Here is a 22,611-nt window from a genome sequence, read left to right on the forward strand (position 1 = left end):
AGTGACGCTTTTGGGGGAGAGCGGGTATTCTGACCCCGTGATTGGCTGACAAGTCGGTGGTGCAGTGATGGGCTTTCAACTTCTTCTTAGAACCAATCAACCCCCTGTACTTGACGCTCACCTGGTGAGAGTCGTGAGACTAGAGTCACTGAGATGAGGGGCATTCATCGAATCAGCCTCATTCATTTGCTCTTCCACATTTGCCGATTATGCACGTCAGGATCAGGATTCCATCATCGCAGCATCACCCAAAAAAAATATATGTGTATACTCTTCCCGAAGTTGAGTCCTATACTCACTGACACCAAGCAAGGATTCCAAGGTTATCCCAAACTGCGCAAAGCTATCTGAAAACCCCCCCAGATAGGTGACCTACTATACTATACACTACTAGTACACATCATCAATCCAGAAAATCCACAATCCACTATGCCACGAACACACAAAACTCTGATCCGCGCACAGTCCACAACATCCCCCCCCCCACCCGAAGGTTTGACGACGGGAGGAAAATTCTCCGTAATATCCTGCTAAGTCTGATGAATGATTCTGTTGAGTCTGGTCCTGCTGATTCTGATTTCCCCACTAGCAACTGATGGGGCCAATGCGAGCCAAGACCAAGTATCAATATCCATCCCGCATGTACCTACATGTACATGCCCCAGGTAACACGGAAGTCATTCTGCAAAAGACTCCCAATGTCCTTGTGGCCTAGGATTTCCGGATCATACTCCCTTCTCCTCGGCCCTGCATGCCGTAGTTGCAGTCATTGCAATTCCCTTTTGTACAGGGCCCCACTCTGAATTTCTGACTAGATCAGGATTGATTGGTGTTCGTCGCACGCTGGACAAATCGGCCTAGACCTGCGCATAATGCTGAGATCACCGTGCGTTCTTCACTCCGGGTGACTAGGGCCAAACAGGGGTACAGGGATACAAGGGTACAACGTGGTGGAATAATAATAATAGAAAGAGCTCGGTGTCAAGGGTCATCCCGATTGACAAGACATACATGTTCAAATATACTTAGTACTACTATGTATCTACCATAATTCTAACACTTACGTAGCCCAGATGCGCCTCCTGCATGCCTTGAGCTGTAGAAAATTGAAATACCCATATCCATGTAGTAGATCTTTGATCCCTGTTACAGCTCAGCTCCAGGGCTTAGCTGGATTCCTTTTCTCTCCTTCTCCAAGACTGGCTGCTTTTAAATGTCGTTACAGCACTTGAGTGGTGCAATTTTTTTGTGATGTCCAAAAGTCAGCACCTGGAGAAGCTCATCTACCAAATTTTCAGTCATGGAGCTACGACATGCAAATAGGTATTTTATGTACCGGAATGGCAAATTTCTTTTGATATATTTGATTTCCGACTATGTATGACCTAATAAGAATGCTAAGCCATAAATCCCCAGACGCCACAACATTAGTCCCTAGGGACTCGCGATTTTCGAGTGAATCATTAAAATACAAGGTAAATGAGAATTGTGCAATGAGCAGATATGCAATTATCGCACCGACACTCCGGAACGATCGGTAAACATCCGAGCGGCAATGTTCATCGAGGCCAGCTCTTGGAACAAAAGCTTGGCAGCGTACGGGATGTGAACCTGTGAGATACGGTGCTTGTTGTTGCACAGGCGGCACTCGAAAAGACCCTTCTTCAGTTTACTGTTCGCATGTTAGTTGGGTTGACCAAAATATTAAAAAAAAAAAAAGATATCAGGGTATGCAATCAGTGTCAGGGAAGTAAACTTACGCAATGGGTGTCATCAAGCCACAGTCATCGCAAATGTGGACTCGGAACGGGTCAGACACATCAAACAGACGCTCCTTTAGGAAGGCACTGGCACCGTGGGCGATCATACAATCGCGCTCCATCTCTCCGAAACGAAGACCACCATCACGGGCACGACCCTCGACGGGCTGACGGGTTAGGATCTGAGTGGGTCCACGGGCACGGGCGTGAATCTTATCGTCCACCATGTGACGCAGACGCTGGTAGTAAGTCGGGCCCAGGAACACCTGCGCCACCATCTTGCGACCAGTGTAACCGTTGAACATGACCTCGAATCCACGCGACTGGTAGCCGTGTTCACGGAGCAGACGAGACACAGAATCAACAGTTACGTCGGTGAAAGGAGTGGCATCACCTTCATATCCACGAAGAGACGAAACCTTACTGAGTTGACACTCAATCAAGTGAGCAATTGTCATACGGGACGGAATGGCGTGGGGGTTGATAATGAGATCCGGCACAACACCTTCACCGGTGAAGGGCATATCTTCTTGTCGGTAAGTAATACCAATTGTACCCTTCTGACCGTGACGAGACGCAAACTTGTCACCAATTTGAGGAATCTTGGTGGTACGCATGCGGACCTTGACGAACTTCATCTCATCGTTACCAGTCGAAATCAACACCTGGTCCACAATACCATTCTCGGTGCTTCGCAGAGGAGTCGACACGTCCAACTTGGTGTGTGCCTTGGTACGCTGACCAAGTTCCTCGGCATCCGCGGCCAAAGGTGCAGTTTTACCGATAATGATATCCTCTCCAGAGACACGTGTGCCGGGTGCAATGATACCATCGTCATCAAGTTTGTCGTATGTGCCCTTGCGCATACCGAGGGTATCAAGTCGCATGGGCTTCTCGAATCTCTCCACAATGTTTGTTGCGATCGACTTCTCCGAGTCACTGTATGTACGGTAGAAGAGACTGCGGAAAAGACCACGGTCAATGCTACTCTGGTTCATAACAACGGAATCTTCCTGATTGTATCCAGAGTAACAAGCAATGGCGACAATTGCATTCTGGCCAGCAGGCAGCTCACGGAAACGCAAGAATTCCATAGACCGGGTAGTAGCCAGGGGCTTCTGGGGGTAGTAAAGAATGTTTGCCATAGTCTCCATACGCTGGGCAAAGTTTGTCAAGAACACACCCATAGCTTGCTTGCCCATAGCGGATTGATAGGTATTACGAGGCGACTGGTTGTGATCAGGGAACGGAATGATACTGGCACAAACACCAAGAATCATACTGGGGTGGATCTCGCAGTGAGTCCAGGTGTGTGCCCGTTGGCTCAGAATCGATCGGACTCGCTTATTGGGGTCGCTGTCGTCTTCTGGCAGAGCATAGCCAGCCTGAAGTTGTTTCGAAATCTCCAAATCCTCGGGTGTCATCACAATCATAATGGTTTCTTCCTCCTCCGCATCCACGTACTCCACAGCACCGGATCGCACCAATCCTTCCCATCCAAAGAAACGTTCCCGGCGTTCTTCTGGATCCAAGTTTGGCGGTAAATCCTTGTCCTGGTCCAACTTCCGGATGTGCTCTTTGTTGAGGATCAGCGATCCAGCATTCTCACTCTTGGGATCGTTATCGACGACGAAGAGCGGTCGACAAACACGTCCAGTATCGGTAAAGATCTTAAACTCCCGCTCACGGATATCACGAATCAAACTGACTTCATGTGAAATCATGTTTCGTCGACGAAGAGACGCCATGGTGTTGACAAGATGCGATGGGTCACGGTGAATACCGACCCACACACCGTTAACAAACACCTTGGTGGCATTGGGTGTAACTTGGGGCTCGAACTCCTCGAGAACCTCCATATTTCGCTGGATCATGAAATCAATGATCGGTTCACTGGGAGTACCAACAGTGATGTAGCACATAAGAGCTAAATTCTTGACCAGACCGCAAGCTTGACCTTCAGGGGTCTCGGCCGGACACACAAGACCCCAGTGGGTGTTGTGAAGCTGACGCGGCTTGGCAATCTTACCATCTCGCCCAATGGGCGTGTTGGTACGTCGCAAATGAGACAACGTGGATGCATAGGTATAACGACTCAGCACCTGCGACACACCAGCCTTGGCGCTGGCAGCCTTCTTCTGCTCACCCCAGTTACCCGTAGCTAGGGCGTACTTCAATCCACCAGAGAGGGTAGAAGCCTTGAGACCTACATTCAGGTAAATCTCACGGCTAGTCTCAACACAACGCTGAACATAACGCTGAAGATCGCGAGTAACACGAGTGAAGAGGACACGGAAGAGACCGGCGAGAAGTGGACCAGCCAGATCCAGGCGCTTCTTTCCGAAGTGATCACGATCATCAACATCTCGGCGACCCAAAGCACACTGGAGCAGACGGTGCACCATGTAACCAAGGAAAAAGGCCTTGCGAGTTTCGCTTCCTTCGCTCTGGGAAATATGGGGCAACAGCTCCTTTTGCATGATCTCTCGTGCATAACGAACACGTCGCTCGTGATTGAGGTTGGACTGGGAAGAGCCACGCTTGGCGATGAAATCCAGAGCTACCTCACGATCTTGGATAACGAAACCCTCCTCGATACATGGTTTCAACATTTCCAGCATAGGAATATCATTGCGGTCGTAGCAGATGTGATTCAGGATATCTTCATCAGAAACGACACCTAGAGCTCGGAAAACGACAACGATGGGAATATCAGCCTTCACATAGGGCAAAGTTGAACGGATAGTAGGACCAAATCCGCCTTTACCACTGTCACCTTTAGCAAAAAGCTTGAGTGAAAGTTGAGACAGAAGTCGGGATCCCTTTTCAACAGCACTGCGAATTTCCGCAACGTAAGGCGTGGGACTCGGAGGAGCCTTCTTAAAGACCTGAACGATGTTTCCGGCACTGCGCTCCTGAGCAATAAGAACCTTCTCACTTCCATTGATGACAAAGTAACCACCGGAATCGTACGGACACTCATTCCAGGCGTAGAGAGACTGTTCATTGAGGTCCTTAAGGATGCAGTATTTGGACTTGAGCATGATGGGCATCTTGCCAATGAATACTGTCTCCTTCTTATTGGTTTCTCCTGCAAAATCAACTTCGTCCCACTGGAGATATGTGCCGCGACTCTTTCGGTCCTCATCGGCCTCGCCGGGCTCCTCATCGTCACGGTCGGCGATCAAACGCTCTCGTCCTTCCATGACTTTCTTTGTGACGTCGAGATAAAGGGGACTGGCGTAGGTAAGGTTTCGCAATCTTGCTTCCTGGGGCAACATGATGGTTGTCGCACCATCTCCTTCAGTGACTGATGGTCGCGAAAGCATGACGGTGCCGAATTTGAGCTCGTAACGGCGTACGACAACCGGGTCGTCTTCGTCTTCGGAGGGAGGGAGGGTTTGGTCAAGTACCACTTGTCCTTGCTCTTCCACCATCTCCTGCATGGTTGAGGAGATAAATTCATCGAAAGAGTCAAGTTGCTGGGACACGAGACCCTTTGTGTCGAAGAACGAAGAGATCACAGTCCAGCAGTCCTCGGAGGTGATTCCTTCATCGGAATCATCATAAAATTCCTCCTCATATGTTTCGTCGTAGTCTGCCATTGTGTCGATTGGTCGAGTCTCCCACTATGTTCTGAGAGTGAAAAGCGAGAAGTGAAAAAGAGCGATCCTCGAAGGGTCGTGGAGGCGCGTCGGGTCGGGGAAAGCAATTATCTGAGATTCACCCAACGCGCTGCAACACCCGCCTGTCAGTGACTGGAGAGCTATTTCTGCAGTCGGTCCAGACAAGTGAGGAAGCTGTGAGGGGAGCTCGTGGGATGAAAGAAAAAAAACTCCCAGCGGTAACGGATGAAGTGACTGGCGATCTCCTAGGATCTTGATGCTTCGGCGGCGCCGAATTAACACGCTAGTCCTGATAAGGTCTCTCTGATCACGTGGATGATTGAAAAGTCACGTGTTATATCGGTCTGTAAATTGTAGTTATATGTCAAGTTGTTAACCAGAATAATGATTGGTGACAAGGGAATGAAAAAGAGAAGAAAAAGAAAGAAGAAAGGAGTTTGGAATTAGAATATCGGTATTTCCAGGGTCATGGTCGGTGGTTTTGAGTGAACTTATTGCCCTCGCTTTTCAGAATTTTGCATGTACGTAGTATGATTCAATGTTTTTGAACTTTGAACTGTTTCAAACAGCGGTCTGTAGTATATGAGTACTACTATATGTATATGAGTATTTCAGGGCCTAAGTATTCACTCGATATTCATATGTGTCTTCAATGTTAACTTCACCTAGTGTGTCTGGACCGTCGGCACCACCACTTGTATAGCATGTGCGAATGTTACTACTGCTACTAACCGGGTCCACGGATACCCAGTACTATGTAGTAGGTAGTAGGTAGTAGGTTAGTACTAAATAATTACCCATACCTCCAGTAAGTAAAGCTTGAGGAGCATTGATTGGAGTAAGCACTTGAGTGGTTGATTTGGATATAGTATTGTACATTCAATGTTGCGTACTAGTAGCTAGTAGGCATGAAGCCCTCAAACAAATTGCAATAAGGTGCTCAGCATATCCTTGGTATCTTTCTGCCCTTGATCCTCGTCGCCAAGGCCTTGCATTTGTTCTAGACATGGTATTAGTATTTAAACAACGGCAAATAAAGAATGGCCTTACCTTGCAAGGTTTCCCGAATTAGAGACAAGTCTTCACCGCGGTCTGCTAATAAAGACACAATTTTCTTCTTAGCTCCGTCATCCTCCGCAACCAACCAAGCCAAAACAACATCGATTGTTTGCAAGGAGAAGAGTCCCACGTCAAATCGACGGGATAGCCATTCATCAGCCATGATTTTCTGGTCCTCCGGTGAATAGGATTCACGCTCTTTCTTGATGGATTGTTCGACCGGTGCCACACGTGCGGCATACTCTCGTCTCAATTTGATGAGCTTCTCAATCTTTTCGTAATCCTTCTCCATAAACTTGGCTAGTGTTCGAATACGCGGTGCCGACCCGCCTGGTAGAAGCCGGAGAAGCGAAGCAAAGATGCCCAGCAGATGCTCAATGTTTTGTCCTTCTTGCTGCGGGTTGTGAGAAACAATACAGTAGCAGGATGAGTATATGCTTACCTTTTTAATGAACATCCCGAAAATTGTCTTGAGTCCAACCGCTTCAACCAGTCGCTCGCAAGCTGGACCACCCGCTGCTCCACCAAAGGCGTGATCAAGGGCCCTTAGTGCACGTGGTTTGCTGAATTTGCCCTCCTTGAGCATAATCAATGCCAATTCGATGCCTTCAGCCTCAACAAATTTTTCTTTTCCGGCTGTTTCTTCAAGCAAGCAGATCAAAGCATCAAAAAGATTCTCCACATATTCTTCTTCATCAGAGTCCTTTTGAGGATCCCGTTTCCGATATTGACTGAGAATTTGAAGGATAGTGTCGATACCCTCAAGTTCGATAAACTTTTCTCGGTTTTTTGATGAAGACTGCAATAGAATCGCCAGGACCTCTGCGGAGTATTGCTTGTTCTGACTGACAGGCGTTTCTTTCTTCTGAATACGAGTCAAGATCCATTGAAGTACAGAAGCATCCTGACCAATTTTTTCTGCGACAGAAGTCTGAGAGCATAGATTTTCCAGTACACCTAAATCTCATTAGCGTTGTTAAGATAATTTAGCAAGAGAATCCCACCGAGAATATAATAAACGCCAGCTCTATCAGTTTCCACATTTTCGTCGAGACGCGTCAGATTAGAAGTCAACAACTCAATAAGGTCGGCATCCATCTAGGACTTGTCAGTAATGTTGCAATATTTTTCTTGCATTAAGAACGAACCATCGAGTTGACCAAGCTATCCCACTGTTCTTGTTCGGCCTCCACATCCTCATCCGTAAGCTCACCGATGATCTGAATGACATCGATCGCGATATCCGCATTTTCATGTGAAAGCAGTGAGATCAATGAGCCCACGCAGCCAAGCTTTGCAAACTCCTCGTAAAGCTCCGGGTGCTCTGACAAGATGGATAATCCCTTGATTTCGGTGTCTAGGTCAGCTTCGGATGCCATGAACCTGCAACCATTTAGCATATCGTCAGAAAGTTCACAATCCCTTCACATACTTTTGTGGGTCATTATCGAACTTTGCTCGTAGCTCGGCGTTCTTGGATATCTTTTTCTCAAAGTTCAACGCGAATCGTCGGACCCATGTTGTGTCGAACTTTTCGGGCTGTACAACACAGTGTTTAGTATACCATCTCCAAGGATCTAGAAACATGCACATACCGCAGTTTCGTCCTCTTCTTGCTGGTCAATATACTCCATCGCCTGCGCGGTTTTTTGCTCCATCCCTCCACCAAAGAATCGGCCTTCCTCGTCGTCTGGGGCATCTTCAGTGTCCATGTCTGGGGGCATTTCAGGACCGGCCTCGCCGTCATCGTCGATTTCATCCTCCACCATGGCTTCCTTTCCTCTGGACCTTACATCGGCATCGGAGTCTAGCTTCGCGGATTTGTAGACCTCATCTAGCGTCTTGTTAGCCGATGTCGCGGGTGCATCGCATGGAAGGGGCGCGCACTGGGATCTTGAAGCGGTTCGAACTTGCGCTTGGAGCTTCCTGCAACCAATGGTTTCTTTATAAGTCAGACAGATGTGGACAAGATGTTGAGAGACTGTGACTTACCTTGAAGAGCTCATCGATATTGGTCATGGTTGCGGCGCGTGCTCTATTGGAGAAGACAGCAAAACTATCGCCCTCTTTTCCGTTTGCAGGTGTTTTTGAATTAATGCGATAGAGGGTAGACAAGATTGAAGTTTTCTTCCTTCCAGATGTCGGCTCTTATCCTCCTACTGACAGACTGAGCGAGTCAAGGTCACTGCTGCATGCGCGCCCGCGCAAAAGATATACGGGTGTCGAAACGAACCCATGACGCAGTGACGCCAAGGGTTCCCGAAGCCGCAGATTTCTCGACCTCCGAACACCATCTCCGACTCCTATATACACCATCTACCTCTCAAGTCTACCGGCTTCATCTACAATCACAATGGCCCCCAAGAACTACACTGCCCAGAAGGGTTTCATTAGCACCGTCTTCGATGAGGCTCGCAATCCCGAGAACGCTACCATCGTCCGCAGTCTCGCCATCTTCACTGTACGCCAACGTCTTAATTCAGAACCTGGATCATGCAACTAACATCTTCTCTAGGTCGGTGTTGCTTTCCTCCACAGCAGCCTAGGCGAAATCCTCCTCCCTCCGTGAGTCGAAATCCTAATACAATACCACTCTTGATAGGTTCATTGCCATGTTGAGACTAAACTAACGCGCCTCAGTATGTAAATCTTCCATACATTCGAATATCAGTCTCGGCCTCCCCTCCCCTCCTGTCACCGCGAATCCCAACCGTTCCTTTCCGTGGAAGTATAATGGCGTCGGTCGGGGGACAAAACATCATGGACACTTGTCCAATGTTTCTCAATTTACCTGTACACTAGTCTCTTTGCAAGGGCACGCATCACATGACGACATGGGCTGCACCACTGCTTTGTTATGAATACCAAGGATTTGATTCATTCCATTAATTACAAGCAAAAGTAACAGGGGGAAGATTGGAGAAAACGATGGACGTAAGATGCGCTCCAGGAAAATTGCCCCCGAGTCAATTTCAAGGAGATTCCAAACTTGACAGCCACGAACATCTGAGCAGTGACTCCAGGGCTCGATTTAGGATTCGTGAGGGCCCAAATCCTACGACGGGCACTCAGGGTGGATCATATCTCTTCCTTGGGCTACGCTTTCCCAGGTTGCATTTTGGGAATCGAGTCTGACCAATTGCAATTGTGATAATCCACGGCTTACTTGGCCGCTTGTTGCAAGGTTATCAAAGAGCCGCCGCAAACAGAGAACTGAATGGTTAGCCAAGGCTGATGAGATTCCATTGCCTAGTACCTACCATGCATGTGACCTGATCACCCATCACGATTTTTGATGACATTGTTTTCGCCTCAAAGAATTATTGTGTCCAGTAGTAGCTGGCTCCAGGGCTGACATGTGATAATATGTAGGTCGCCCAAAACCCCACAATATGGTCTACTGATGTCTGCTACATAGTACGAGATACCAGCCCTGGAGAGCACGGATCAGGTATTAGGGGGCCTCATCTACTAGTAATTACCAGTTCTGACGTGAATGGCTTTGATCCTGTGGGGTGACGTTTCCAACATTTGAAGGGTTGGCCAAGTATAAATACCCCGCTTTTAGGTTAGAATTTCTATGCACATGTGTAGCCTCATTTCTGTACATCCGTCTCTCGGGCCTCCGATACATGGAAATCATTGGAAACAATGCCGACAGCCAAGTATTTCGACCATTGCCCCCCCTTCCCTTCCGGGGTCCATGTCGTTCCTTTGCCGAAGATATCATTCAAAGGGCTCCAGAATGGAAACGAAAAAGAGATCCAAACCCTGTTCCAAGCATGCCAAGAATGGGGGTTTTTCATGTTGGACTTGCAACAGTCTGAGAAGGGCAAAGAGCTCCTGGGAGATGCAGAGAAGATGTTTGAGCTCACCCAGGAGACGTACAGCCTTGATCAATCAGTCCTGGATAGTCACGCCTACAAGCCACCTTATGACCTGACAGGGTATGTACTGTGGCAAGGCCTTCTCCTTCATGTTGGACCTGCTGATCATAAGAAGATATAAGCGAAGCGGACAACTCAAGACGGATGATGGTAAAATGGATTGTATGGAAATTTATTCGATTAATCAAGACGATATGCTAGATAATCGCCCTCCAGTTAGGAATGCCGACCCTATTGAAGCCAGACGAGCGGAAGTGCGACGGTTTATTGAGAATTCACATTCGATAATAGGTATGCTGATATCAGAGAAGAAGAAAAGCTTAGCCACAAGCTTATATTAGCAGATGTCATTTTCCTTCACCTTGATAACCAGCTTGGCCTTCGACCGGGGACACTTAAGGGACTTGGCCCTTTGGATCAAATCTCGGAAACCTCAGTGAGGTTATTGCGAAGTCAGTCACAATCGAGCTCTCAACCCGAAACCATCAGCCTCGGCGGCCACACGGACATCGGGGTAATCACTCTGCTTTTCAACGTGGTGGGCGGGTTACAGATACTGCCTGCAGATTGCGACAATAAGCCAGAAAACTGGCTCTGTGTCAAGCCAGAGCCGGGGAACGTATTGGTAAACATTGGCGACACTCTTGTCGAGTGGACAGGTGGGATACTACGGAGCTCATTGCATCGTGTGATAACGGCTCCTGGAGAACAAGCGCTGGTGAGCCGTCAAAGCGTGGCCTACTTGATGCGATCGCGAAGCAATGCGTCAATGCAGAGGCTGAAGAGTGACATTATTCCTCCTGTGGCACAGGACGAGGAAGAAGAGACTCGCTCGGTCACCGAGTGGGCCGCGTGGCGGGCCATGCAAGTTATGCTTGGCCAGCTTAAACCACAAACGAGAGGTGGGAAGAAGTCGGTGGTTGTAGTATAGAAATTCCGAGTGACCCACTTAGCATGGGTATCTTAGTCTCCAGAACCCTCGCTCTCCGTACTCCGTACGGGCAGCTCCATGTAAGATTGCAAATTCTCCGCATTTACCCGCCCGGTAGAGATGCAAAAGTTACTGCTGCATTATTCCATCTCAAATAAATCAACAGTCGCATATCATTGGTTCCCTCACACATGTGCAGACTGTGCAGTCGATCACAGACCACGTGCAACTCTATTAATCAGCATCCATGCGGCAGTCAAATCGGCATATAAGAAGCATCTTTTATATCTTACCCAGCCATTCATGTTGACTCCACGTAAGCCTCCGCAAAAACCCCACATACCCCAAACTTCCGGACACCGCCCTGTTCCAGTCACCGGGGCTAGGCGGTTTGAGGGTCCCGGTTTTGATTTCTGCTTATTCTACTCCGTACACGCCGATCCTATTTGGACCCTTTGTCTACCTCGGCCCTTACGGCAAGAAATCAAAAGAAGTGGCTTCGGCTACATGTGGATCCCTGCATAGGTGGCGATGTCTCTATCCCCAAACAGCAACGCGTTGGCTCTGAAGCGCAAGCTACAGCAGCAGGCTGACACTCGCCACGAGCCAAGATCCAAACGCCATAGTATCTCAGGATACGATCCACAGGCCCCATGGCTTTTCGAGTCTGGCAGACCGCTCAACGGCTGGCGCACGCTGGGTGACCCAGCGGTCCATAACTCTATGCCACTGGCCAATATGGTTTCTGCAGTGCAGGATCTGATCGATCCAGACTTCGATCCACTGACAGCCATCCTGGACGAGGAGCCACGATTTCTCAAGGCGCTCCCTGATCGAATCGCGAGGGAAGACCTGGAGTTCTTGCGCTTTCGTGGCGCCCTGTCGATTCCAGAGAGCGGCTTGCGTAATGAATTGTTGAGGTCGTATACACAATGGGTCCACAGCTTTATGCCTGTGCTCAACTTGCAAGAACTCTTGAATTGTGTGGCAGAGAACGACCCCAATGGAAATATCAGTGTTCTGCTCTTCCAGGCCGTTATGTTTGTAGGGACAGCCTTTATCGACATTAAGCATCTACAGGATGCAGGGTATTCGACGAGGAAGGATGCACGGAATGCTTTTTTCACTCGATTACGAGTACGTATATCATAATTTGTCCCCTGCCAGTTTCCATATCTCTAACATCGCTATTTTCCAGCTTCTTTACTCACTTGATTGCGAAGAAGACCGGATCGTCATTTTGCAAACACTTTTGCTGATGACATATTGGTCGGACCCAGAGAATAGCCTACAGCGGGATATTTGGGACTGGATCGGAGTGTGTAATACACAGGCACATTCCATTGGATTGAACAAAGACCCATCTACTGCCGAACTTGACCCCAAACTTAAACGACTGCGCACCCGACTCTGGTGGTGCCTTTACTCCCGAGATCGTTTGATTGCTATGGGGATGCGGCGCCCGATGCAGGTAAACGAAGGGACGAGCAATGTCCCTATGTTGAAACCTGAAGATTTCGACTTTGAACCATTCTCCCCATCTGCGGTTCGTCTCTTCCACTGTCGACAACTTGAGGATGTGTCACACCAAAGACGCCTCGCCACCATGTTCATTGAAAAGGTCAAGCTATGCCAATGCATTGGAAGGGTGATCTTCGCACAATATGCGCCATCACAGCGACAATTTGGAGTCACAGACAGAACGACTATTACATTGGTTCCTCGTCAAGCTTCGGAATCGGAGTTTACTCGATGCAGCCAAAAACTTGATTCGTGGCTTACTGGTCTACCCAAAGATGCACAGTTTATCCCGGCATCTAAGAGCAATTTCCGGGATGGCGAGGATGTACTGCTCTTACATGGCGCTATGCTTCGTATGCTGTATCATGCAACTAGCAGCGCTCTCCACCGGCCTTGGGCAGCCCATTCTAAAGACCAGTCAAAGTCTCGCACTGAATGGCGCAATGCTGCCCGTACAAAAATGCACGAGGCTGCCTCTGGAATCACTCATATTGTTCAAGGCCTCAATCAGCTCAATCTGACACGCTTCTTGCCACAATCTGGCGTGACAGTAATCCTGCCAGCGGCAGTGGCACATCTTTCCAACTCCATGTCTGACAACCCAGCCATTCGCGAGAGTAGCGTATACAATTTTCAACGCTGTATTCATGTTCTTCACTGTCTGAAGGATATGTACCCAGCCGCCAACGTTGAGTTTGCCAACCTCGAGGCTGCAATCAAGTTGCAATCGGGCAACTACATCAACAACACATTCTTTCAGATCATGCAATATAACTTTGACACCCCAGCTACTCCTCTCGAATTGAAGAGAACACAAAGCAATGCCGACTCAATATCCACCCCTCACTCCTTCCGCCAAGATAGCAATAAATCCGATGTCCAAACTCCAGCATCCCACAGAGCCGCATCTATATACGAAGAAAATCAAGTTCAACAAAGAAACATGAGTATCCCTACACCTCGCGAACAATCTCAAACTCCACAGCAAAACCGTCGCCCTTTCCCCAATGACTTTGATGACCACTTCGCAGCCGACACAGGCTCAGACGATTCTAATCCTTTCAACTATCTCTCTGTTGACTTCAACTTTCCCGACACAGCAGATCCTTCTGCAAGCACCACGCAACCAATGGAGATCTCACCCCCAGCAGAAGACATTGATGATCTAGACTGGACAAAGGCTCTTTTCCAGGGGACATCATTACATGAACTCGACAAGTCAGGATCATTGGACCAAAATCATCGCCAGAATCAGAATTGGACACAGCGACGTGATCTGGAGCGGGAACAAGAACAGGATCTGTTTGATTTTGCGCTCAAGGATGACGATTATGATAATATGGCCAGACATCGATCTGGACATGGTGATATTACGGGTGATTTGGATCGTGATTTAGGATTTTAAATTGGGGTGTGGTATTTTTCAAGACTCTCATCCTGCTTTATCAAGCTCTGGCTCAGCGGTACCATCTAGTTTAATTTGGACATTCCCCCTATCTGTATTTTAGCATTTATGAGTGTATGCGATATAGCATGAGCTGGTTACTACTATGTAGTAACAGCATGAAAATTGTGGATAAATAGGTAGTACCAACGTCTACAAAGTATACAAAATCTACTTATGAGGCTTGTTTTGGCGCTCTATTAATGGATATCATGAAAACTAGCTGTATCTATCAATCAACATGTAAAAAAAAAAATCAATCTTCGCAAAGCTTTCCATAGAAAGAAACAGCTCAAAATTCCGCCCTTCAGCAATACTCAGTTCTGTTTCTTGTTCGTGGACCAGAATGTCTATGCCCGTGGCGTCCAGCGATTTTCCTCATCGATCTGCACGTCGTTTTGCTCAACGTAGCCCAGTCTCCTCTTTACCTCCGCGACAGTGGCACTGTCCCCTGTATTCTTCCCCAGGTTATCACTGAGCTTCACGGCCGGTCGGCCATTGGCTGTGGAGATTTTGATGACAATATTCAGAGGCTTGGACTTTTCGCCGGTTGTCTTGTTGATGTAATCGTCTATAGATAAATTTGTTAGCATCAAATATGAATATGCTTAGATAGTTTTCAACATACTTGTGAAGAATGTGCCCACGCCAAAAGAGGGAATGAAGCCCGCCTCATCGGCAAGGGCCTTGTATTCAAGGCAGGACTTGATATCGAGCGAATCAGAGAACACAACCATTTTCTTGTCAGTGATATTTTCACGATCGTAAAACTCGCGGACCATCTTGATAAAGTTTGCTGGATCACCTGAATCTTGGCGAACACCAGTGTAAGTTTGCGCATAAGACTTGAGGGGCTGGCTGCTCTCGCTCTGGTCGGGAGTTTTAATAGGCTTGCGGAATGCATCGAGGAAAGCCGGTGTGCCGAATGTATCGGTGAGGGCGATACCGAGGACCTTTTTCAAAGTTAGTGAGCCAGCTCAGAAGAATCCAAGCCATAGCTCGGGATGAACTTACCCCTTCTCCAAAACATCCAAGCCAGTACTGCAATGCCAGCTCGTTGGCATTCTCATAATCGTTCGTGATAGCCGCAATGGTCATGTACCACTCGTGCGCGACAGTACCCACGGCATTGACATCATATTTCATAGCAAAATGCACGTTGCTTGTTCCAGTCAATGCGCCCTTCCACCCGTTCTTTTTGGCATCCTCCGCGGCACGCGATAGACCCTTCATCACAATATCCTGGGTATGATAATCGCGTCGCCGCCGGGTTCCAAACTCCGAAAAGATGCACCCGTTCTCAAGAAGTGTAGATCCCTTGCTGTATGCCTTCTCCTCCTGGCCATCGTGATCCCACTCTTTGTCACTGAACATGAAGTACGCCTGGCTAGTCAGGGCCAGCAACGGGATCTCGTAAAGAATGGTATCGAGCCAAAGACCCTTGACAACATATTGAATGATCCCTTCATCCTCGTCACTACCTGTATCTTGTGTAGGTGTGAACTTGACTTCGACCTGCTCAGACGGCTTGAGCTGGAAGGTCTCAAGGAAGGTAATGTAGGCCTCGGTGAGGTATGGGCATTTGCGCTGAAGGAAAGCACGCTCTTCGGCGGTGACGCGCAGGGATCCGAGGTCTAATACGGCAAACATTATTAGTTCAAGTTGCATAGAAGCCAGGGGTTCCGCTAAACGGGAGAAATCACTCACTTTCCAGCTGTTGCAAAAGCCATTTGTATGCTCCGCGCCGCAACTTCATATGCGGGGTGCGATTCGTAAAGCCGTAAGTGACATCTAGCACTCAGTTAGACATGGGTAATATCAGTTCAGAGGATCCCACTTACAAACATCAGGGAAGTATTTGAGGATCGCGCATTGCATTGTCAACTTGTAGAGATCGGTATCTAGGAGGGAGGAGACTCCCTCGGGGATGGGAGAGGTATCCTGGCCCATTCTGCTGCTGTACCGGGTGGTCCGGTGTGGATATTGAATGAGCAGAAAGTGTCAGTGGGATGTAGTGTCGGAGAAAGGTGTACGGAACAAAAAGGCAGGGCAATGCCAGGCCAACCTTTTCTGCTCTTTATCTTGCGCAAGCACACGCGTTAGCGCGGGGAAAATCCCGATTACGCCGTTGTTTGCAGTGTTTGCAGCTGCGATTGCTGCCGAATCGCCGATTTATGGTGGGGGTTTTTTAGTTAGTACAGTACATACTACTAGTAGCTGGTAGATCACCAAGTGGATAGTTGCAAAACTTTATGAATATCCATGGAAATACCATTTAATGACTCACGTTAATCTCATAGAATATTTTGGTCTTTTTGTTTCCCATTGTGGTTGATCAGTATACATATTACACAGTACTTCTACTAGTTTTTAGCCGGCAAGCCCCTTCTAAATTTGGATGCTGCCTCCTCTTACCACCTTATCTGGTTCGGATTACGCAACCTCGGAGTTATGAGCTCGGCTTCAGGGCATCTAACAGGTATTTTTTTATATATCAGGTGACAGGGAATGATTGATTACTTTAGGTGGCATAGAGGCTCGGCGACACTTGCCGGTTTAGGTATAGCGCGTGGGCCATATAGTCAATAATCTATTACTACTAGTAGTATATAGCTTGGATGTAAAAGATCAACCTTACATGTGGAATGCCGTTCAATGTATCTTATATCTTAATACTCAAGTAATTCTTTGCCCTTGCTACTAGATTGCTCAAGTGACGCCCTTTTTTGCCTCCAAGTACTCCAAAGCAACGACCCATGCACTACCGCAAAGATAGCCTGATCGATCAACGCCCATCCCATCAAATCATAGAGAAAGAAATATCCCTTCCACCCATTGGACAGAAGTCTGCCGCATGGTGCCCAGCTCACCGCCATCCAGGAGAGGGCCAGTATGGTATGGATCGCAGTCTGGCTAGCTAGTCCTATAGTGTTTATAAATGTAGGATCTAATCTCTTCGGGGTGAACCGCGAGGAGAATAGACGCATCAACGCATAAATAACCGCGGGGTTTTTAGAAAGCAGAGCTTGACAAAACGAGAACGCGTTTTTGTACACTTCATGGCCACTTTGACCCCTCAGGATAGGAAGTAGCGAGCAGGACTGGCACAGTGTGAAGATAAACACATAAAGGAGTCTTTTTTCGGTGGTTCTCAGAACACAACAAACCCCTATCAAATAGCTAGTGATGCCCAAAGCGTTGATGATTAGTGTCTTGCTCATTGGATTTTTATTTCTTCTGGAATCCGTTGACTGAAGAGATTGGATGAATGCTCACGTACAGGATAGAAGATAGTGAAAGCCAGACTCCTGTGACTTGGACGAGATACATCCAGTCGGACGGTCGCCGGGGAAATTTGGAGCATTTTGGATATAGTGCACTCTGTTTCGCCCAGAAAAAGCAGAGATTTAGCTGCATTGTTGCACTGACGATATGAAAAAAAAGTAAAGGCAAGGATAATTTTGCTTTGGTCTTCAATTTGTATAACTGTCGAACTTGCGGAAGAAAAGATAAACAATTCAATGTCACCAAGAGACTAATGATTCAGGTCAAGTGTTAGAAGACACGGGTATACAATAGAATCTACACATACCTGCATAAGCATGCCGAAATCGACAACATGACAAAGGTTGATTCCACGGTTGAATTGATTTTGAAATACCAATGAGAAGGAAAGTGATCCCGAAAGAAAGAAAAAACGCTTTTCTACTCGCTACTTGGAACACTAGTCAGCTTTCGCGATCAAGTAGTACTAATAAGTAGTTTCAATGCCAAGAGGCCAAGACCGAAAAGGGTCCCCGATCCACGTCCAAAAGCCGGCCAATCACTTATCCGTGGGCAATGGGTACAACTACAGGGCCTACAGGCTACAGTAGGCAGCGACGCCTTGACAGGTCCCTACCTGGAGGGATTGAGGCGGCAGCGACATCGAGATCCAATGGGAGCACCCTTTGGAGAGTCTTTAACGATTGCTTTTGTATTAAAACAATTTACATTGAAACCTTGGGTATGTATGTCCATTGACTACACTACTAGTACCAAGCAGAACCTTGGCACCGCATATTCAAGAAAACATACCCTTCTAGATGGACTTCTTCCAAGGTTCTCGAGTATGGCTCACCTCTTAAATCTACTAGTAAATTCCAAAGCGCGTGGATGATATACACCAGTTGACGTTTTGCTGGAAATGCCGCGGAGATTGACTGTATGCACCACCGGATTCTCGGAGTTTCGGAGTTTGAGATACAATGTCTACTTCCGCCAAACATTTCTTTGCATTTGCATCTCACCTAAGACTTTGAAAATGAACGTATATAAACCCTCAAGTGCTCGAGCTTGCTCATTTCCTTCTACATCATCAATTCATCTCCGATAACATCTACTTGTACTTCCCAGAAAAAAAAATTCCCTCACAATTGGCCTTTCATTGACAACATTTGAAAGACCTCGCGGAGATGTCACCTCTTTCATCTCTCCCAACTCGGGAGATAGCTGGAATCACAATCCCAGATACCCCGCTCGTCAACAAGAGCATCGCTTACGTGCGAGATCAAGTCGATAATTTCACATACAATCACGTTATGAGAAGCTTTCTATTCGCAATCACATCCGTCCCCATTGCTACTGCTGTGGCGCCTGGCTACCCTATCGACTACGAGGTCATCGCTATAAGCACACTCCTCCACGATCTGGCCTGGGCTGTGAGCAGTGACAAATGCACGCCAGACAAGCGATTTGAGGTTGACAGTGCCAATGCAGCACGGGAGTTCTTAGTTACGACTACTCGCGATGATGCTAGCTGGTCCGATAATCGGGTGCAACTTGTCTGGGATGCCATTGCACTACATACCACCAATTCCATTGCCATGCACAAGCAACCTGAGGTGATGCTTGCGCATGTAGGTATATCGGCGGACTTTATTGGTCCAAACATTTTCCCAGGCGGAGCGGGTCCGTTGACTTCGAAAATCTTCAATGATATTGTCAGTGTCTTTCCGAGAGAGAATTTCCAGGACGGTGTGAGGCGCATTATGTGTGACTTGTGTAAGATCAAACCTCAGACCACATATGATAATTTTGTTGCCGAATATGGAGAGAAATATGTGGAGGGATATGATAGAACTGGCAAGAAAACTGTCGATTTTCTGGAGTCTGGCATTTGAATTAGGACTTCTCAAGGTGCATTATCCCATATTTCTGTATGGAACAAGCACAGAAGACAACATTTGAAAGATCAAATGTAACGAATGCTTCTGGATCGAGTTTTCAAGAAAGATGATTACCACGTATGAGAAATCTTTAAATAAACAAATATGCTATAATGTGCAATCCTCTCAACATTTGAAGAACCCCCTTCCAAGGCTCTATTCTGTCAGCAAGTCTTCGGCGAGGAAGGGAGAGCTTTTCAAATATTTGTACCTAGATGCTTAAATGTGGTCGCGTCTCAGTGTTGGACTTCGAGACAACATTTCATGCCCTGAAGCAGATATGATCTGATTCAGATACAGCCATCAGACATCAAGGTCTCTGCTGAACAAGGCGAGTCTTGGTCATGTACCACAGGGGTCTTGATGCTCAAAAAGCACTAACCGCAATTCTGGGGATAGAATATAATGCCCAGGTGGAAGTGAGGGGCGAGATCCATAAATCATGCACAGGTGAAACGCACTGTGCATTCAACCCCGCACGATCTCGGCTCCACATTATACATGTCGTGTCATGATATCTTGCCATTTCCAAAGTTCAAAAACCTGCTTTCTCCTCTGGATGAACCTGACTAGTATCTAGCCTTTACAATATACAACTCAATGTTCATAAACAAGCGGTATTAGCAATGGGCTCAAGTACATACATTCCCTTCTCTACAACGGGGGGTTGGAACAAAGTTACTAACCTATACTGCAGTCAACAAAGAGCAGTTTGAAGAATACCCTGCGCTTGCTAGTCTTCAGAGGGATGTCTATCGGCCTCTACCTCAAAACACCAAGCTTCCAGACCCAGCCGAAGCTGACGGAGAATCATTAATCAACAAATCTCTTCAGTCCCTAGCAAAAGGCCTCGAGGAGAATAATGCCCCCAAGGTGAAATCATGTTTCCTCAATTCGCAATCATACTGGCGTGATTTTCTTGCTTTCACATGTCACCTTGGAACATTCAACGATAGTTCTACGATAGCAATGACTCTGGTCGATCTTAAAAAAGAGCGGGGATTAGCGGATGGGTTGCATCTTCTGCCAAAAAGCATTCAATGTGTTCCAGCTACTCCGACTCTACACTTGCTCCAAGGAATGTTCACATTCAGAACGAAAAGCCCTGCGGCCCTCTGTAGCGGATTTATCACTGTTCTTCCTGAAGAGACAGATGGAGAGTTTGCCTGGAAGATTTGGAGCTTGGTAACATGGATTGATGACTTCCAACTTCACCCGGAGGATGAATGTGCTTTAAAAACCCCCGCCCGGCAGCTCGAAGATGTCGAGGATATTAAAACTGATGTTTTGATAATTGGTGGTGGAAACGCGTTATTTACTCACCTCATCATGCCCGGGGACTACTACTAGTATTTATCACGGATCATGGCTAATCTTTGAACGCAGGGGACTCATTCAAGCAGCACGTCTCAAGGCCTTCAAAGTTGACAATGTGGTAATTGACAGGAATGCACAACCAGGAGACAATTGGGCGCTTCGATATGACTGTTTGCGTTTCCATGTCCAAAAGTCGACTTGCGAAACGCCATATCTACGTATGTCTTAGACTTTCCCCAAGGTTGAGGGCACGAGAGAATATTTTCTAATACCCCATACTTCTAGCATATCCAAAGGATTATCCGATAATTTTAACGAGATCAATGCTTGCCGAGCAAATGAAACGTTATGTGCAGGCTTTTGATTTAAACCTACTCAGCTCATCCACTATTGAAGCAAGCTCTTTCAACGACTCTACGGATACTTGGCGCTTTAAGATTCGCACACCATGGGGATTAAAAACAGTTACATCCAAACATGTTGTGCAAGCAACCGGGGTTGGGTGCACCAAGCCATATATCCCCCAGCTTCCAGGCAGCTACGATGGTGTCAGCATTCATTCGTCGCAGTATAAGAATCCCTTGGAACTGAAGAAGCTCGGAGTCAAGGTAAGTAGCTTTCTTATGCAGCTAATTAGCACTGCTTTATACTAACAGACGGAATGTATCTATGTAGTCCGTGATTGTTGTTGGATCAGCCAACTCAGGATTCGATCTCATGGAAGACTGTGCAAAGGCTGGTGTTGAGACAACCATTGTTGCCCGTAGCCCTACATATATTTTTCCCTGGGACTACTCTCTCGACCCTCTAGGCCTAGGCGTGTACGACAGTTTGCCAGTCGATTTGGCAGACAAAATCATGATGAGCAGCCCCTTGGGAGTTGGTGGCCAGATAATGGTAGAACAGGCTGCCGTTCTAGCAGCTAAGGAGCCAAGTCGATACCATGCACTCGCCGAAGCGGGATTTCCCGTTTATGACAGTCTCCATGGTGGAGACCTCTTGCATAACCTTATTGAAAGGGCAGGGGATCATTTCAACGAGATTGGCGATGGTATTGGGCTGATAGTGGCCGGTACTGTTGCAGTAAAATCAAACGTTGAACCCACTGAGCTGATAACTACTGGCTTGAAATTTAGTGATGGATCAACCGTGAATGCAGATGCGATTCTCTGGTGCACGGGGTTCGCGGACAAGAACCGCGAAGCCACCATAGAGATTTTTGGTCAGAGGCTTTACGTCGAAGGAGATAATCCAGAAGACAAGATTCTGGGTCCAGAAGAGATTGCTTCGTGGAGAGACGGCATCTGGGGAGTTGATTTCGAGGGGGAGGTTCGCGGCATGTGGAAACGTCATCTTCGAGTGAAGAATTATTGGGTCGCTGGAGGTGGTACTTCACACCATCGTTATTTTTCCCGACTACTGGCTTTGCAGATTAAGGCGTCAATTGAGAGATTCTTGCCTGTCGCATATCGCCAATCGCCGGATCATTCTTGATTGTCGGGCATTTACTAATGCACCATCTATGAGACTGCCCTGATATTCTACATGGGGAGACATTAAATATCATTCGAATTTTAAGCCCTTGAGTTAATCTTTAAAAAAAACATACAGGGACTTCTATGTAAGTCCCAGGATACATAGTATTAGATCACTTGGAATGTTAGCCTCCTTCATGAGACTGACCTTGGTTACACGCTATGTCTGCATTGCTTGGAACATCCTGATGTGCAAAACTTTATTAAAAAAGAATACAAGACTCAATAATCTAGTTTTTTTGGGAATGACTCTGATATTTCAGGATCTTCCATCTCTTCCAGTGTTGTTCCTAATGGCAAGTATGCTATACAATATATGGGAAT

At 47.2% G+C, this 22,611-nt stretch overlaps 9 protein-coding genes across 9 annotated transcripts; 6 read left to right on the plus strand and 3 right to left on the minus strand.

Annotated features, from left to right (window-relative positions):
- Window positions 1–1,509: 1,509 nt before the first annotated feature.
- N7466_005303 (DNA-directed RNA polymerase II subunit RPB2) lies at window positions 1,510–5,365 on the minus strand (the record flags this gene model as incomplete). Its single annotated transcript, XM_057164700.1, has 2 exons — window positions 1,510–1,672; window positions 1,761–5,365. The coding sequence occupies 2 exons, from the start codon at window positions 5,363–5,365 to the stop codon at window positions 1,510–1,512; spliced, it is 3,768 nt and encodes a 1,255-aa protein (XP_057023381.1).
- Window positions 5,366–6,303: 938 nt separating this feature from the next.
- Window positions 6,304–8,464, minus strand: N7466_005304 (beta-catenin-like protein 1; the record flags this gene model as incomplete). Its single annotated transcript, XM_057164701.1, has 9 exons — window positions 6,304–6,386; window positions 6,437–6,839; window positions 6,888–7,402; window positions 7,450–7,543; window positions 7,594–7,828; window positions 7,878–7,984; window positions 8,041–8,279; window positions 8,333–8,387; window positions 8,438–8,464. 9 exons carry the CDS (start codon window positions 8,462–8,464, stop codon window positions 6,304–6,306), a joined length of 1,758 nt encoding a protein of 585 aa, XP_057023382.1.
- A 334-nt stretch (window positions 8,465–8,798) lies between these two features.
- Window positions 8,799–9,092, plus strand: N7466_005305 (uncharacterized protein; the record flags this gene model as incomplete). The annotated part of the gene is made up of 3 exons (XM_057164702.1): window positions 8,799–8,906; window positions 8,961–9,010; window positions 9,086–9,092. The coding sequence occupies 3 exons, from the start codon at window positions 8,799–8,801 to the stop codon at window positions 9,090–9,092; spliced, it is 165 nt and encodes a 54-aa protein (XP_057023383.1).
- Window positions 9,093–10,096: 1,004 nt separating this feature from the next.
- Window positions 10,097–11,263, plus strand: N7466_005306 (uncharacterized protein; the record flags this gene model as incomplete). Its single annotated transcript, XM_057164703.1, has 2 exons — window positions 10,097–10,392; window positions 10,624–11,263. 2 exons carry the CDS (start codon window positions 10,097–10,099, stop codon window positions 11,261–11,263), a joined length of 936 nt encoding a protein of 311 aa, XP_057023384.1.
- Window positions 11,264–11,794: 531 nt separating this feature from the next.
- Window positions 11,795–14,189, plus strand: N7466_005307 (transcription factor domain-containing protein; the record flags this gene model as incomplete). The annotated part of the gene is made up of 2 exons (XM_057164704.1): window positions 11,795–12,400; window positions 12,462–14,189. The coding sequence occupies 2 exons, from the start codon at window positions 11,795–11,797 to the stop codon at window positions 14,187–14,189; spliced, it is 2,334 nt and encodes a 777-aa protein (XP_057023385.1).
- A 389-nt stretch (window positions 14,190–14,578) lies between these two features.
- Window positions 14,579–16,178, minus strand: N7466_005308 (nicotinate phosphoribosyltransferase; the record flags this gene model as incomplete). Its single annotated transcript, XM_057164705.1, has 5 exons — window positions 14,579–14,799; window positions 14,857–15,181; window positions 15,243–15,862; window positions 15,936–16,019; window positions 16,070–16,178. 5 exons carry the CDS (start codon window positions 16,176–16,178, stop codon window positions 14,579–14,581), a joined length of 1,359 nt encoding a protein of 452 aa, XP_057023386.1.
- Window positions 16,179–18,682: 2,504 nt separating this feature from the next.
- N7466_005309 (uncharacterized protein) lies at window positions 18,683–19,390 on the plus strand (the record flags this gene model as incomplete). Its single annotated transcript, XM_057164706.1, has 2 exons — window positions 18,683–19,130; window positions 19,170–19,390. The coding sequence occupies 2 exons, from the start codon at window positions 18,683–18,685 to the stop codon at window positions 19,388–19,390; spliced, it is 669 nt and encodes a 222-aa protein (XP_057023387.1).
- A 671-nt stretch (window positions 19,391–20,061) lies between these two features.
- N7466_005310 (uncharacterized protein) lies at window positions 20,062–20,785 on the plus strand (the record flags this gene model as incomplete). The annotated part of the gene is made up of 2 exons (XM_057164707.1): window positions 20,062–20,071; window positions 20,133–20,785. The coding sequence occupies 2 exons, from the start codon at window positions 20,062–20,064 to the stop codon at window positions 20,783–20,785; spliced, it is 663 nt and encodes a 220-aa protein (XP_057023388.1).
- Window positions 20,786–21,075: 290 nt separating this feature from the next.
- Window positions 21,076–22,246, plus strand: N7466_005311 (uncharacterized protein; the record flags this gene model as incomplete). Its single annotated transcript, XM_057164708.1, has 2 exons — window positions 21,076–21,360; window positions 21,428–22,246. The coding sequence occupies 2 exons, from the start codon at window positions 21,076–21,078 to the stop codon at window positions 22,244–22,246; spliced, it is 1,104 nt and encodes a 367-aa protein (XP_057023389.1).
- Between the last annotated feature and the right edge of the window lie 365 nt (window positions 22,247–22,611).

The sequence above is a fragment of the Penicillium verhagenii genome, assembly GCF_028828195.1.
Source record: "Penicillium verhagenii strain IBT 33310 chromosome Unknown utg000005l_segment0_segment0, whole genome shotgun sequence".
NCBI classification, from domain to species: domain Eukaryota; kingdom Fungi; phylum Ascomycota; class Eurotiomycetes; order Eurotiales; family Aspergillaceae; genus Penicillium; species Penicillium verhagenii.